General features: G+C 35.8%; 1 protein-coding gene across 3 annotated transcripts in view; it reads left to right on the top strand.

Annotated features, from left to right (window-relative positions):
- The window catches only part of ARHGAP24 (Rho GTPase activating protein 24), a 521,561-nt gene that overhangs the window by 425,916 nt on the left and 79,212 nt on the right, over window positions 1–16,433 (top strand). For all 3 annotated transcript variants that reach the window (XM_055297088.2, XM_055297093.2, XM_055297091.2), the window contains one exon: window positions 13,826–13,948. In XM_055297088.2, the coding sequence (XP_055153063.1) occupies window positions 13,826–13,948 (123 nt within the window). The remainder of the gene's footprint in view (window positions 1–13,825; window positions 13,949–16,433) is intronic.

The following is a 16,433-nucleotide window of genomic DNA, read 5'->3' as shown; positions in this document are numbered from 1 at the left end:
AATGGGTTAAGGAGGAGTCCCTCTTTTTCTGTTGTTTGGAATAGTTTCAGAAGGAAGGGTACCAGCTCCTTTTTGTACCTGTGGTATAATTTGGCTGTGAATCCGTCTGGTCCTGGGCTTTTTTTGGTTGGTAAGCTATAATTACTACCTCAATTTCAGAACTCATTATTGGTCTATTCAGGGATTTGACTTCTTTCTGGCTTAGTCTTGGGAAGGTGTATGTGTCCATAGAAATGAATATTTATTCATTTCTTCTAGATTTTCTAGTTTATTGCATAGAGGTGTTTATAGTATTTTCTGATGGTAGTTTGTATTTCTGTGGCATCAGTGGTGATATCCCCTTTATCATTTTTTATTGTGTCTACTTGATTCTTCTTTCTTTTCTTCTTTGTTAGTCTGGCTAGTCTATCTATTTTGTTGATCTTTTCAAAGAAACAACTCCTGGATTCATTGATTTTTTGAAGGAGTTTTCATGTTTCTATCTCCTTCAGTTCTGCTCTGATCTTAGTTATCTCCTGTCTTTTGCTAGCTTTTGAATTTGTTCGCTCTTTCTTCTCTAATTCTTTTAATTGTGATGTTAGGGTGTCAATTTTAGATGATTCCTGCTTTCTTCTGTGGGCATTTAGTGCTATAAATTTCCATCTAAACACTGCTTTAGCTATGTCCCAGAGATTCCGATTTTGTCTTTGTTCTCATTGGTTTCAAAGAACTTATTTATTTCTGCCTTAATTTCGTTATGTGCTCAGTAGCCATTCAGGAGCAGGTTGTTCAGTTTCCATGTAGTTGTGTGGTTTTGAGTGAGTTTCATAATCCTGAGTTCTAATTTGTTTGCACTGTGTTCTGGGAGACTGTTTTTTATGATTTCTGTTCTTTTGCACTTGCTGAGGAGTGTTTTACTTCCAATTATGTGGTCAATTTTAAAATAAGTGTGATGTGGTGCTGAGAAGAATGTATATTCTGTTGATTTGGGATGGAGAGTTCTGTAGATGTGTATTAAGTCCACCTGGTCCAGAGCTGAGTTCAAGTCCTGAATATCCTTGTTAATTTTCTGTCTTGTTGATCTGTCTAATATTGACAGTGGGGTGTTAAAGTCTCCTGCTATTATTGTGTGGCAGTCTAAGTCTCTTTGTAGGTCTCTAAAAACTTGCTTTATGAATCTAAGTGCTCCTGTATTGGATACTTATATATTTATGATAGTTAGCCCTTGTTGCACTGATCCCTTTACCATTATGTAATGCCCTTCTTTGTCTTTTTTGATCTTTGTTGGTTTAAAGTCTGTTTTATTTGAGAGTAGGATTGCAACTGCTTCCTTTTGCTTTCCAATTGCTTGTTAAATATTCCTCCATCCCTTTATTTAGAGCCTGTGTGTGTCTTTGCACGTGAGGTGGGTCTCCTGAATACAGCACACCAATGGGTCTTGACTCTTTATCCAATTTGCCATTCTGTGTCTTTTAATTGGGGCATTTAGCCCATTTAAATTTAAGGTTAATATTGTTATGTGTGAATTTGATCCTGTCATTATGATGCTAGCTGGTTATTTTGCCCATTAATTTATGTGGTTTCTTCATAGTGTCAATGGTCTTTACAACTTGGTATGTTTTTGCAGTGGCTGGTACCAGTTTTTCCTTTCCATAGTTAGTGCTTCCTTCAGGAGCTCTTGTTCAGTAGGCCTGGTGGTGACAAAATCTCTCAGCATTTGCTTGTCTGTAAAGGATTTTATTTCTTCTTTGCTTATGAAACAGTTATCTTGCCTTGGCCTCCCAAAATTCTGGGATTACAGGCATGAGTCACCATGCCTGGCTCAATATTTGTGTGTGTGTGTGTGTGTCTGTGTGTGAGAGAGAGAGAGAGAGAGAGAGAGACTGAGTCTCACTCTGTCACCTAGGCTGGAGTGCAGTGATGTGATCTCAGCTCACTGCAACCTCCACCTTCTGGGTTCAAGTGATTCTCATGCCTCAGCCTCCTGCGTAGCTGGGATTACAAGCATGTGCCACCACATCCGGCTAATTTTTGTATTTTCAGCAGAGATGGGGTTTCACCATGTTGTTCAGGCTGGTCTCGAACTTCTAACCCCAAGTGATCCACCCACCTTGGCCTCCCAAAGTGCTGAGATTACAGGCATGAGCCACCATGCCTGGCCCTGAGCCTCTGTGCCCAGCCCTATACTTTTTATATGCATGTAATTGTATTTTCAGTTTGAGCAAGGCAGCAATTTTACTTATTATTCTCGTTTTAGACATTTTCATAGTAAAGTTTGAGGAAAGGCAAGTCAGTAGGAATTTGTAGAATATAGAATTTTTAAGTCAATTCTTTATATATCTATAGCCAAAGAGACAAATTCTCAACAAATCATTTCCAAATTTAATTTTTAGAAACTTATTATAATTAATAAATACCAATCAATCTATAATCTATAATTGGTTAATACGTGCTCATCTATAGCTACTTTAAACTTAAACATAAGCTAGCTGCGTATTGTAGAATAATTTCTTCTTACAAACAGATTATGACCTAGTAAGGGATATATAGTATGTACTGAGGAAATTAAAATGTAGAATTAATTTTACAACAATTCAAGATAACATTTAGTAATGTGTTTGTTGTGTGGTACTGACTACAAATGAAATGACAATTACTGCCATGGGGATCTTAATTAATTCTGATTTTTTGGTTTGCAGATTTTTAAATATTCAAATATGTTATTGTCGAAAAATATATTTTGTCAACTTTTCCATTGACAAAATTCATTGAAATTTTACCATGCTGATATTTTTGAAATTACCCTTGGGGAAGAAATACTTATAAAAAAATCACTTAACAAATCATACTAAAACTCTTTAATTTTCAGGTGGTAAAATCTCTATATACGAAAAACTTAAATATAGTATTGAATGTGAGGACAATTTGTTCTCTAGCTTTATTTTGTGAATTATGTGCTGTTTTATGATTTTTGTTGTTATTTATTAAGAAGTGGCAGTATCCATAGACACCTATAATTTGTTGCTGGTACTCCACATAACTCTGCTTGTTTTTCAAGTATCGGTCACCATAAAAGGGAAGAAATATTTTTCATCTCTGTAATTTTCCACTGATATACTTCAGAATTTACTTTTATTCTTGCAATTTATCATTAGAGTTCCACTACGAATAAAGTCCCAGACTAAGTTTGGGGAAAGTAATACTTAAAATATAAATAAATAAATGAGAGCTTATAGTCGTATGAGTGAAAATTATTAACTCTATTTAGAATATTAAAGTATTTTTCTGTAGTCTGTAATAAAATGGATAGTAGAATAGTCTAGTTTTCAACTGATTTTCATTTGGGAATGAGGAAACAGTTCACCCTTGAAGTTATTAACAGCATCTGAGTATTCACTGAAATGTCCTCAGTTCTCTACTGTGAACTTATCTTGGAAACTAACTCAAATGTCTGTGACAGCAGTTTCCTTTGTGCAACTGCAACTTGTTTAAAAATTTAAATGCAAACAAATAATTCACTGCAATATTTAAATAATTATTTGTTGGAGATGATGCACATATCTTCTAAGAAAGACATCACTTCTAAGAAACTTTGTTTTTTAGTTCACAATTTTATTGACAACTTACATTTATTTTCTTCAAAAGAAAAATAGCAAAAGCATACTTTGGTGACTATTTTTGGAACTTTTCACACAATAAGTACAATAAAATGTTTCTTAGAGTATAATTTTTAGAAAAGTAATGCACATAGGAGCAATCTTTAATGCACGTAATAGTAGCAAACTTTTTGTCACTGAGAAAGTCCTAGTTACCTGATGTAGTCTGGACTTTGAGCAACATAGGTCTCATGTCCCAAATCTTCCCTTGAGGACACTCAATGGAATAAATACATAGTAGAGCATCCGGGACAATACATTTATTATAAAATGATGCATGGTTTTAAACATCTGGAAATTATAGAAAAGTATAAAAGGAGAGCAAAAAATCTCCCAATCTTAGCAATCAGAGATAGTTATTGTTAAAACTATTGTGTATTTCAATCTAGTATCTTATTTTTCTAACTTTCCACCTATATACAAATTGAGATAATATAATACATAAAATTTATATATTTACTTTTATATAATAAAAACTCATATTAATAAACTTCAAAATCGTGTTTTAGTGACTGCATCATAAGGAATATTATCCATATGTCTATAAGCAATGAGCATGTTGGTATCATTTGCTTACTTAGTGTACTATTTCCAATATTTCTCTTAAAAATTAAGAATTATTTTCAAATGTATTTATTAAAAGTATAATTTTTGAAATTATTTTGTAATTACTAAAAGTGTCAATGTTTTCATACAGTTAATGGATATTTACATTTCATTTTAGAATTAACTATGCATTTTTTATGTTGATTTCTTTAACCTACCTTTTAATTTTTGATTACATATTTCTTAGTCTATTAAATTCATTAAGCTTTTCTTAATCTAACTTTTAATTTTTGTAAAAGTTGATCATGTTAAGCATCTATTTAAAAGAATCTATTTTATTTTTAAGAAAGAAAAATTTATGTCAAATCCAAATATATAGAATATCTCAACAAAATGTACAAATACCTTCAATTAGATATAAACAAGTAAAATTGAATGAAGTGGCCAACTTAGTTAACAAAATCATAAATGCTTGATGTGTTAACAGTAGCACTAAAGCATTGCTACCAACAAGAGTTAACATCTAAAAGTTGTATACTACTTTCTGACGTGTTATTTAAAATGTGAACAAATCTAGTATCATTAAAAGTAGTAGTATTTAAAGATTATGACTGCATAAGATATTTATGTCCATGCAGAAATGAAGAAAGTAGAATGTGTACTTGTTCACGTAACATGAATATAATCCATTTCTTCCAGATTTTCTAGTTTATTTGCGTAGAGGTGTTTGTAGTATTCTCTGATGGTAGTTTGTATTTCTGTGGGATCGGTGGTGATATCCCCTTTATCATTTTTTATTGCATCTATTTGATTCTTCTCTCTTTTCTTCTTTATTAGTCTTGCTAGCGGTCTATCAATTTTGTTGATCTTTTCAAAAAACCAGCTCCTGGATTCATTAATTTTTTGAAGGGTTTTTTGTGTCTCTATTTCCTTCAGTTCTGCTCTGATTTCAGTTATTTCTTGCCTTCTGCTAGCTTTTGAACGTGTTTGCTCTTGCTTTTCTAGTTCTTTTAATTGTGATGTTAGGGTGTCAGTTTTGGATCTTTCCTGCTTTCTCTTGTGGGCATTCAGTGCTATAAATTTCCCTCCACACACTGCTTTGAATGTGTCCCAGAGATTCTGGTATGTAGTGTCTTTGTTCTCATTGGTTTCAAAGAACATCTTTATTTCCGCCTTCATTTCGTTATGTACCCAGTAGTCATTCAGGAGCAGGTTGTTCAGTTTCCATGTAGTTGAGTGGTTTTGAGTGAGTTTCTTAATCCTGAGTTCTAGTTTGATTGCACTGTGGTCTGAGAGACAGTTTGTTATAATTTCTGTTCTTTTACATTTGCTGAGGAGAGCTTTACTTCCAACTATGTGGTCAATTTTGGAATAGGTGTGGTGTGGTGCACAAAAAAATGTATATTCTGTTGATTTGGGGTGGAGAGTTCTGTAGATGTCTATTAGGTCCGCTTGGCGCAGAGCTGAGTTCAATTCCTGGGTGTCCTTGTTAACTTTCTTTCTCGTTGATCTGTCTAATGTTGACAGTGGGGTGTTAAAGTCTCCCATTATTATTGTGTGGGAGTCTAAGTCTCTTTGTAGGTCCTCAGGACTTACTTTATGAATCTGGGTGCTCCTGTATTGGGTGCATATATATTTAGGATAGTTAGCTCTTCTTGTTGAATTGATCCCTTTACCATTATGTAATGGCCTTCTTTGTCTCTTTTGATCTTTGTTGGTTTAAAGTCTGTTTTATCAGAGACTAGGATTGCAACCCCTGCCTTTTTTTGTTTTCCATTTGCTTGGTAGATCTTCCTCCATCCTTTTATTGTGAGCCTATGTGTGTCTCTGCACGTGAGATGGGTTTCTTGTAAATTCCTCGACACATACAACATCCCAAAACTAAACCAGGAAGAAGTTGAATCTCTGAATAGACCAATAACAGGCTCTGAAATTGTGGCAATAATCAATAGCTTACCAACCAAAAAGAGCCCAGGACCAGATGAATTCACAGCCAAATTCTACCAGAGGTACAAGGAGGAACTGGTACCATTCCTTCTGAAACTATTCCAATCGAAAGAAAAAGAGGGAATCCTCCCTAACTCATTTTATGAGGCCAGCATCATCCTGATACCAAAGCCGGGCAGAGACACAACCAAACAAGAGAATTTTAGACCAATATCTTTGATGAACATTGATGCAAAAATCCTCAATAAAATACTAGCAAACCAAATCCAGCAGCACATCAAAAAGCTTATCCACCATGATCAAGTGGGCTTCATCCCTGGGATGCAAGGCTGATTCAACATATGCAAATCAATAAATGTAATCCAACATATAATCAGAACCAAAGACAAAAACCACATGATTATCTCAATAGATGCAGAAAAGGCCTTTGACAAACTTCAACAACCCTTCATGCTAAAAACTCTCAATAAATTAGGTATTGATGGGACATATCTCAAAATAATAAGAGCTATCTATGACAAACCCACAGCCAATATCATACGGAATGGGCAAAAACTGGAAGCATTCCCTTTGAAAACTGGCACAAGACAGGGATGCCCTCTCTCACCACTCCTATTCAACATAGTGTTGGAAGTTCTGGCCAGGGCAATTAGGCAGGAGAAGGAAATAAAGGGTATTCAATTAGGAAAAGAGGAAGTCAAATTGTCCTTGTTTGCAGATGACATGATTGTTTATCTAGAAAACTCCATTGTCTCAGCCCAAAATCTCCTTAAGCTGATAAGCAACTTCAGCAAAGTCTCAGGATACAAAATCAATGTACAAAAATCACAAGCATTCTTATACACCAATAACAGACAAACAGAGAGCAAAATCATGAGTGAACTCCCATTCACAATTGCTTCAAAGAGAATAAAATACCTAGGAATCCAACTTACAAGGGACATGAAGGACCTCTTCAAGAAAGGCTACAAACCACTGCTCAACAAAATAAAAGAGGATACAAACAAATGGAAGAACATTCCATGCTCATCAATACGAAGAAGCAATATCGTGAAAAAGGCCATACTGCCCAAGGTAATTTATAGATTCAATGCCATCCCCATAAAGCTACCAATGACTTTCTTCATAGAATTGGAACAAACTACTTTAAAGTTCATATGGAACCAAAAAAGAGCCCGCATCGCCAAGTCTATCCTAACCCAAAAGAACAAAGCTGGAGGCAACATACTACCTGACTTCAAACTATACTACAAGGCTACAGTAACCAAAACAGCATGGTACTGGTACCAAAACAGAGATACAGATCAATGGAACAGAACAGAGCCCTCAGAAATAACGCCACATATCTACAACTATCTGATCTTTGACAAACCTGACAAAAGCAATGGGGAAAGGATTCCCTATTTAATAAATGGTGCTGGGAAAACTGGCTAGCCATATGTAGAAAGCTGAACCTGGATCCCTTCCTTACACCTTATACAAAAATTAATTCAAGATGGATTAAAGACTTACATGTTAGACCTAAAACCATAAAAACCCTAGAAGAAAACCTAGGCATTACCATTCAGGACATAGGCATGGGCAAGGACTTCATGTCTAAAACACCAAAAGCAATGGCAACAAAAGCCAAAATTGATGAATGGGATCTCATTAAACTAAAGAACTTCTGCACAGCAAAAGAAACTACCATCAGAGTGAAAAGGCAACCTACAAAATGGGAGAAAATTTTTGCAACCTACTCATCTGACAAAGGGCTAATATCCAGAATCTACAATGAACTCAAACAAATTTACAAGAAAAAAACAAACAACCCCATCAAAAAGTGGGCGAAGGACATGAACAGACACTTCTCGAAAGAAGACATTTATGCAGCCAAAAAACACATGCAAAAATGCTCATCATCACTGGCCATCAGAGAAATGCAAATCAAAACCACAATGAGATACCATCTCACACCAGTTAGAATGGCGATCATTAAAAAGTCAGAAAACAACAGGTGCTGGAGAGGATATGGAGAAATAGGAACACTTTTACACTGTTGGTGGGACTGTAAACTAGTTCAACCATTGTGGACGTCAGTGTGGCAATTCCTTAGGGATCTAGAACTAGAAATACCATTTGACCCAACCATCCCATTACTGGGTATATACCCAAGGGACTATCAATCATGCTGTTATAAAGACACATGCACACGTTTGTTTATTGTGGCACAATTCACAAAAGCAAAGACTTGGAACCAACCCAAATGTCCAACAACGATAGACTGGATTAAGAAAATGTGGCACATATACACCATGGAATACTATGCAGCCATAAAAAATGATGAGTTCATGTCCTTTGTAGGGACATGGATGAAACTGGAAATCATCATTCTCAGTAAACTATCACAAGGACAAAAAACCAAACACCGCATGTGCTCACTCGTAGGTGGGAATTGAACAATGAGAACACATGGACACAGGAAGGGGAACATCACACTCCGGGGCCTGTTGTGGGGTGGGGGGAGGTGGGAGGGATAGCATTAGGAGATACACCTAATGCTAGACGAATTAATAGGTGCAGCACACCAACATGGCACATGGGTACATATGTAACAAACCTGCACATTGTGCATATGTACCCTAAAACTTAAAGTACAATAATAAAAAATAAATAAATAAATAAAAAGAACATCAATCTTGTTTTCCTGTGCAATATGAAAGCTTGTGTGAATATTTATAAGCTAGCAACTTGTTTTTCTCTTCTCTGTTCTTGGAGGTATAATTTGAACAACAGGGCTTTGTAAAAGTCTTAAGACTTTTGAAATTGTTAAATACTGCAAAGATAACCTTCAAAGAGAAGTGTGTAATCCTGACTGACTGTCTTCTAGATAGTTTGTTGCCTTGGTAATAACACTAATTTACATGTCTGAATTCCTAAACAACCTAAAAACTTGTATCTTTGCTCTGTAAAGTCAGAAGAGAATCATTGGCACATTTCTCTTTTCCTGTATGAATAATGGAGAGAAACAAATTCCTGTTACACCAGATGATTTCTTATTTTAATGAAGATTTAACAAAGGAAAAAAAACCATGAATATAATGTGATATAGTACACACACATATTACATATGGACTGAAGACTGGGAAACTCTCACCACTCCCGTGATAATTAGATCTCAACATTGCTTTTAAAAATTTCACCTCTTGAAAGAATTTTTTATTCCAAATGGTTAAATAGATCATTAAGTCCCATAAAGGGCTAACGAAGAAAGTGAATCTTGATACACATGATTGAAATCAAAATTCTGAGTTTATTCATTTATCAAATAATATCTTTGGTAAGTTATTTTTAAGCCCCTTCACTTGCAAGGCAGTGCCAGGCTCTTAGAACTGAGGGGTTATGCATTAGAACAGATGGCACTTTCAGTTAGAAATCACCTATTTTTAGTACAGAGTATCTAGTTCATATCTAGAGAAATTATATCTATATAATTGTTTAGTCACACCCTTAGTAATAAGTCTATATTTACACAAAGAATCATACAAAAACTTTTTCTAAATCATGCCCCACCCCTTGCTATTAAAATGAGGAATGAAGATCTAGATCCATAGATGAAATTCACAGATGGGATTTTGTATCTGTGATTGGCAGTCTAAATGAAATTCAAGGTCAGACATGCAGCACCATTGGCAGAGATAAAGCATCAAATGAAAAGTCAGGGGATAATGGCCAGTTGTGCATATCATTCTTTTTCCTCTGCTTTCAGGCAGATACACACTGTAGCGGCTGCCACTCACTCTAATTACTAGACCTGGAGTGACAAAGCAGGATATTGCTCTCTGAATTGCTAAGCGTCCTTCAGGCAAAGACAATAATTACAATATTCTGATTTCAAAATGATAATATTTTGGGCTCGATACTGTGGTATAAGTGGATCAGAATACAAAATTAATTTTTAGAACTGCACCATGCTAAATGAAGCATCTTTTTATTGTGCCATTTAGTTACTTCTGCCACTTATACGTCATACAGCCATGTATGTGCATATTAATGTATGGTATATTTACATGTGCGGTATGTAATTTTAATGTGCATTGGTGTGCATATGTGGATCAAGAAAAGATAACGCTTTTAGAACATCCCTGTTACTATTGCCTAATTGTTCTCAAACACTTATTAGATTTAATATCTCTGGGATCGATTTAATGTAATATGTACTTTTTGCATAGATAAGGGTGAGAGACAATTAAATGACATAAATTTAATATTTACAACATTTCTACTTTTTGCCTAACACAGTGCTAATATTTTTATGTACTTTATTTTGTTGAATTCTCACAAAATTGACTAAGTATGTATAATTGTCTCTAAAGCATGATCAAGATGACTAAGTTTCAGACTCCTCCCTTATACCATATACAAAAATCAACTCCAGATGCATTAAAGACTTAAATGTAAAACTCAAAATTATAAAAACCCTGGAAGACAACCTAGGCAATACCATTCAGGACATGGACACAGGCGAAGATTTCATGATGAAAATGCCAAAAGCAATTGCAAGAAAAGCAAATATTGACAAATGGGATCTAATTAAACCAAAGAACTTCTGCACAGCAAAAGAAACTACCAACAGAGTGAACAGACAGCCTACAGAATGGGAGAAAATTTTTGCATGCATCTGACAAAGTTCTAATATATAGCATCTATGAGGAACTTAAACAAATTCACTAGAGAAAAACAACCTCATTAAAAAGTGGTCAAAGGACATTAACAGACACTTTTCAAAAGAAGACATACATGTGGCAAACAATCATATGAAAAAAAGCTCAACATCACTGATCATTAGAGAAATGCAAATCAAAACCACAATAGGATACCATCTCACACCAGTCAGAATGGCTATTATTAAAAAGTCAAAAAATAATAATAACAAATGCTAGCAAGGTTGTGGAGGAACAGGAACACTTATACACTGTTGGTGGGAGTATAAATTAGTTCAACAATGTGGAAGACAGTGTGTTGACTCCTCAAAGACCTAAAGACAGAAATACCATCTGACCAAGCAATCCCATTATTGGGTATATACCCAAAGGAATATAAATCATTCTATTATAAAGATACATGCGCACATATGTGCATTTCAACATTATTCACAACAGTGAAGACATGGAATCAAACCAAATGCCCATCAAATGACAGACTGGATAAAGAAAATGTGTTACACGTACACCACAGAACACTATGGAGTCATTAAAAAAAGAACAAGATCATGTTCTTTGCAGGGACACAAATGGAGCTGGAGGCCATTATCCTTAGCAAACTACCACAGGAACAGAAAACCAAATACTGCATGATCTCACTTATAAGTGGGAGCTAAATAATGAGAACAGATGGGCACATAGAGGGGAACAACATGCACTGACTGGGGCCTATCAAAGGGTGGAAGGTGGAAGGAGGGAGAAAATCAGGAAAAATAATGAGTACTAGGCTTAATACCTGCGTGATGAAATAATCTTTACAACAAATCCCCATGACACAAGTTTATCTGTATAACAAACCTGAGCATGTTTCCCTGAACTTAAAAGTTTTTTTTTTAAAAAAAGATCACTGAGTTTCCAGAAGTTAAATAACTCCCTGGAAGTCAAACAGCTAATATAAGATAAAACTGTGATTCTAGCTGGGTTTTCTCTGACTTCGAAATCTATGCTTTTTCAGATACAAGTTGTTTAAAGCAGGGGACCCCAACCCTGGGCCCCACAGTAGGAGGTGAACCAGGGGCGAGTGAGCATTACTGCCTGAGCTCCTCCTCCTGTCAGATCAGTGGCAGCATTAGATTCTCACAGGAGCGAACCCTGTTGTGAACTGCGCCTGAGAGGGATCTAGGCTGCCAGCTCCTTACGAGAGTTGAACTAACTCCTGATGATCTAAGGTGGAACAGTTCCATTCCGAAACCATCCCCCCCACCACCCCATTTGTGGAAACAATGTCTTCGACAAAACTGGGTCCCTGGTACCAAAAAGGTTGGGGATCACTGATGATCAACCTAGAAGTGGAACTAGACATGTAAAAGAATCACTGTTTCCCCAGTAGTGAGATGTTCGCTGTAATATAAGGAGGCTAGTTTTATTTCTTCAAAAGATTTGTCAACATATGGAAACCTGTTTGATATAGTTTTTTGAGCCCTTCCTCTGTTCCCATTTAATTGTATTAAAATGTAATGCACCAATACTGGTTGTTCAACTGGTTGGCTTATAGTTATTGCACTTCTCTGACTTATCACCTGTTCCAAAAATTTATATCAATGCTAGAATAGTTATCCTTCTCAACCTAGAGCGTTCATATAGAATTTAGAGGTCACTAAACTTTAATGCCTGTAACTTTCAGAACTATGTGTGAACCAGATTGAGTGTGAAATAATAGTGAGTGTGGTGCCTGCTGTAAACTGGAGCCTGCAAACTCCTTATAAAAGTATTTAGGTCCACTTACAAACAACATCTTAACCATATGAAACACTCAGATATGAATTAATTCAACCCAAGGGATCAAGTATACAACACTGCATGAAAATTAAATGTTGATAGATATTTGAGTACCTTAGAAGTTAGTATAATATTAACATATTATCAGGATCCAGTTAAATACTATTCTATTTCTTTAATTATTCCTTCTGTGAGCAACACTATTTTCAAAGATAGTGAAGGGGTGCAGGCTCTGATACTTGTCTTCAGAAATACTCCTTTAAACATAAAAGGTATAACGAAACCATGCCTCAAGACCTGTTTCAAGGTCAAATATGGTTATCCCTGTTTTGTAAGTGGGAAAATTAACTCGCTGGGGAAACTTAAATGTGCTATAAAAGACTTCTAAGAAATTAAATTACATGCTTTGGAAGTCTAGCACTTCAAAGTTGATATTAGAGATTATAAAGGTTTTAGAGTTCATGAATTGTTCTTTGGGGAAAAATACTAGAGAAACCATCAAGGTTTTGCACAGAGGCGCTGCCGGGGTTTCCTAAAGCTCACCCTCAGGTGCGAGAGCCATTGCGGGTGTTGATCTGGCCTTTGTGGCTGTCCAGGCATGTCTTCTTCTTCCCTACCTCCTCTTTGTTTGCCCTCCTGAAGTTGTGATCTCGGGGGATGAGGTTCCTCTTCCAGAACAGAGGCATAGAGAAGAACCTCTGGGTCAAAGGCATTGCATGTGGCCCTTTACTCTTTCCTGTAACTCCCATATCCAATCACGATGTCCTGGTGGTCTCTGTGTGTGTGCACTATGCAGTGCTCAGACTGTTCCACGCTTGCTTCAAATGAAAGGCCAAGCTCTGTGGACCGCTTTTCCACCTTCTCTGTCTTTCATTTTGTTTTTGCTGTTTCTCCCTATTCAGCAGCTTCGCGTGAATAGATTGGATTACGAATTGATGCAGGCCTATGGGTTGTTGCTAGGACAAAAAAACCTGGGCTTTGTTTAGAAAATGACGTTTGTTCTCCAACTTTCTCCTGAAAACATAAGAGTCTCTCCTTTTTAAAATTTTTCTTTCCACTCAGAAACCATGGTAAATATTTCATCATTGGGTAGAACTTAGTGCGGGCTGTATTAGGCACAGTCTCTGTTTCAGGGGTTCTTCTGGAGGCTGATGATGAGGAATCTCTGGATGCAACTTCAGCTGCATATGTTATCTGGATGCAACTTCAGCTGCATATGTTACTGTGTTTTCACAGGAGGCGATCGGGATCGGATGACCGCAAATCATGAGAGCTACCTCCTCATGGCAAGCACCCAGAATGATATGGAAGACTGGGTGAAGTCTATCCGCCGAGTCATATGGGGACCTTTCGGAGGAGGTGAGTGTACTTTAAAATCATGGAAAAACAGAAAGGTAGACCAAACCTGTTCATCCCTTTCCCCCAGCGAATGTTACTATTAGCTCTTGTATTCAAGTGGGTGAATGTTAAAATAAATTGTAAATTGTTCAACATTATTGTTAGACGTATATCTTCGTAAATCCTACAAGTTTAATTTAGATCATATATAATTAATAATGAACCTTCTTCTGTGAATATGTTGAAAGATAAAAATGTGTGGTTTTTCATTTTTAGTTCTGGATTTTCCCATATTACCAACAATACGCAGTTATGGGACTCATACTGTAAAAGTAGATTAGTTAAGAACATCTAGATATGAAGTGAGAAATTTATGACTAGTGGTTCTGGAAGATATCCCAGCCCCCAAATGCTCAATTGTATCAAAGAGGAATGCCAAAACTTTTGATAATAGTCTGATGATTATTGGAGTAAAAACATCCTTTGGATCAGTTAAGTGTTTGTAAATTTGAAAGTAAGTTTTTAAAAGGTTTTATTTAACACAGTGTTGAGAATGCACCATGTCAAGAATGAGCTAAAAAGGTGCTATGCATAGAACTAAACAAAGGAAGAAAAGATAAAAGATGTGATCTTGGTATGCCAAGAAATAGAAAATAGAATCATATAAACAGAAAAATTATTTAACGAAAATGAGCAAATGGACCAAAAAAAGCACGAAATTATTTATCTACAACCACAATATATTTCCAAGAACATAATACCTAATTTTAATATGGTGATATAGTTAAAAATAAGTTGTATTAGGTCAAATTCACACTTTATAAGCAATTACAATCCTTATATTTATTTTCCATTCTTTTGTATATTGTCAACACCCTGAATTGAGACAGTGATTTTTTTTTCTCTAAACATATCAGATGCTTCTTAGGCTGACTGACCATTTTATATTCTAGAATAACTTCAAAAGCTTAGTTTTAAAAGTTGATAAGTTGAAGTTAAAATAGTAAAGATTCATTGAAAACATGATATTTTACTAGATTAATGACACATGTTTGTAAAGTGTCTATGTTTTAACAGTATCTTCTGTTAGGGAAAGGGAAGATTCCTAACCGGGATGACCATTCATTCCAGTTTCCTTAGTAAGAGCGGTTTACAACTTTTGTCCCAGGCTAATTACTGATCGTGCTACCTTTCACTCCCACAGTGTTCTAGTTTGGATGACAACACATACGGTTACCTTATTCATAACCCAAAATGGCTAGCAAGTGACTATGTAAAATATTTGAAAACACCAGCTGAATCCCCACTCCAGTACCTTAGCAGAGGATTCCTCATAGTTATGCAGTAAGGAGTCCCCCTTTATCCATGGTTTCAGTTGCCACTGGTCAACTGCAGTCTGAAAATATTAAATGGAAAATTCTAAAAATAAACAATTCGCAACATTTAAGTTGCACGTCGTTTTTAGTAGCATAATGAAATCTCATGCTGTCCTTCCCAAGATGTGAATCGTCCAATTGTCCAGTACATTCATGCTGCACACACTACCCGCTGCCCATTAGTAGCCATCTCGGTGATCAGATCGACTGTCACAGTATCCCAGTGCTTGTGCTCAAGAAAGCCTTGTTTTACTTAATAATTTCCCGGAAGGGCAAGAGTAGTGATTCTGGCAATTTGGATATGCCAAAGAGAAGTCATAAAATGTTTCACTTATGTGAAAAGTTAAAAAATTCCTGATTTAAGGAAAAGAAAAAAGTTGGATGCTAAGGTTATCAAGAGCTATAGGACAATGAAATATCTTGAGAGACCATGTTCACATAACTTTTATTATGGTATATTGCTATAATTGTTCTATTTTATTAGAATATTATTATTGTTGTTAATCTTTTACTATGCCTAATTCATAAATTATACTTTATCATAGGTATGTATGTATATGAAAAATATCATATATGAAAAATATCCTATATAAAGGGTTCAGTACTATCTGAGATTTCCGGTGTCCAGTGGGGACTTTTATCCCCTATGGATAAGGAGTGGCTACTGTACATGAGAGACACATACTCATCTGGTAATGTTTGCTAGCACCTCCAGGATGAAGGGTTTGTGGGGAGCCTGAGGATGAATCTTTTCAAAGCTCCCATTGTCTCTAAAGACACTTTTCTCCCCTTTATAATCAGATTTCTGGAATTCCTGAGTTCAGAAGAATCTCTAAAATCTATTGAAGAATATATTTTTGTTGAGGGATTAGTTATATTAAGTGTTAGTTATTTTCTCCCCTTTCTCCTCTTCCACCTGTCACTTCCTGAAAAAAAAAATGAATGCCATCCAGTTAATTTATCCAAATAAATGGCCACGGGCAGTCACATCAACCCAGAAATCTCAGAAATAATTCCAGTGGGACTGGGTGAGCAGTATATGTGAATCTTCAAATTCATGAACCTGGAAGGGACACTCAAATAGTTGATTGGTCTATAAACTTTATTATATGAGACCTACTTCAGGGATT

This window comes from Symphalangus syndactylus, chromosome 10 (assembly GCF_028878055.3).
Source record: "Symphalangus syndactylus isolate Jambi chromosome 10, NHGRI_mSymSyn1-v2.1_pri, whole genome shotgun sequence".
Lineage (NCBI taxonomy): Eukaryota > Metazoa > Chordata > Mammalia > Primates > Hylobatidae > Symphalangus > Symphalangus syndactylus.
The sequence above is the reverse complement of the archived record's forward strand: the minus strand, read 5'-3'. Positions and strand labels throughout refer to the sequence as shown.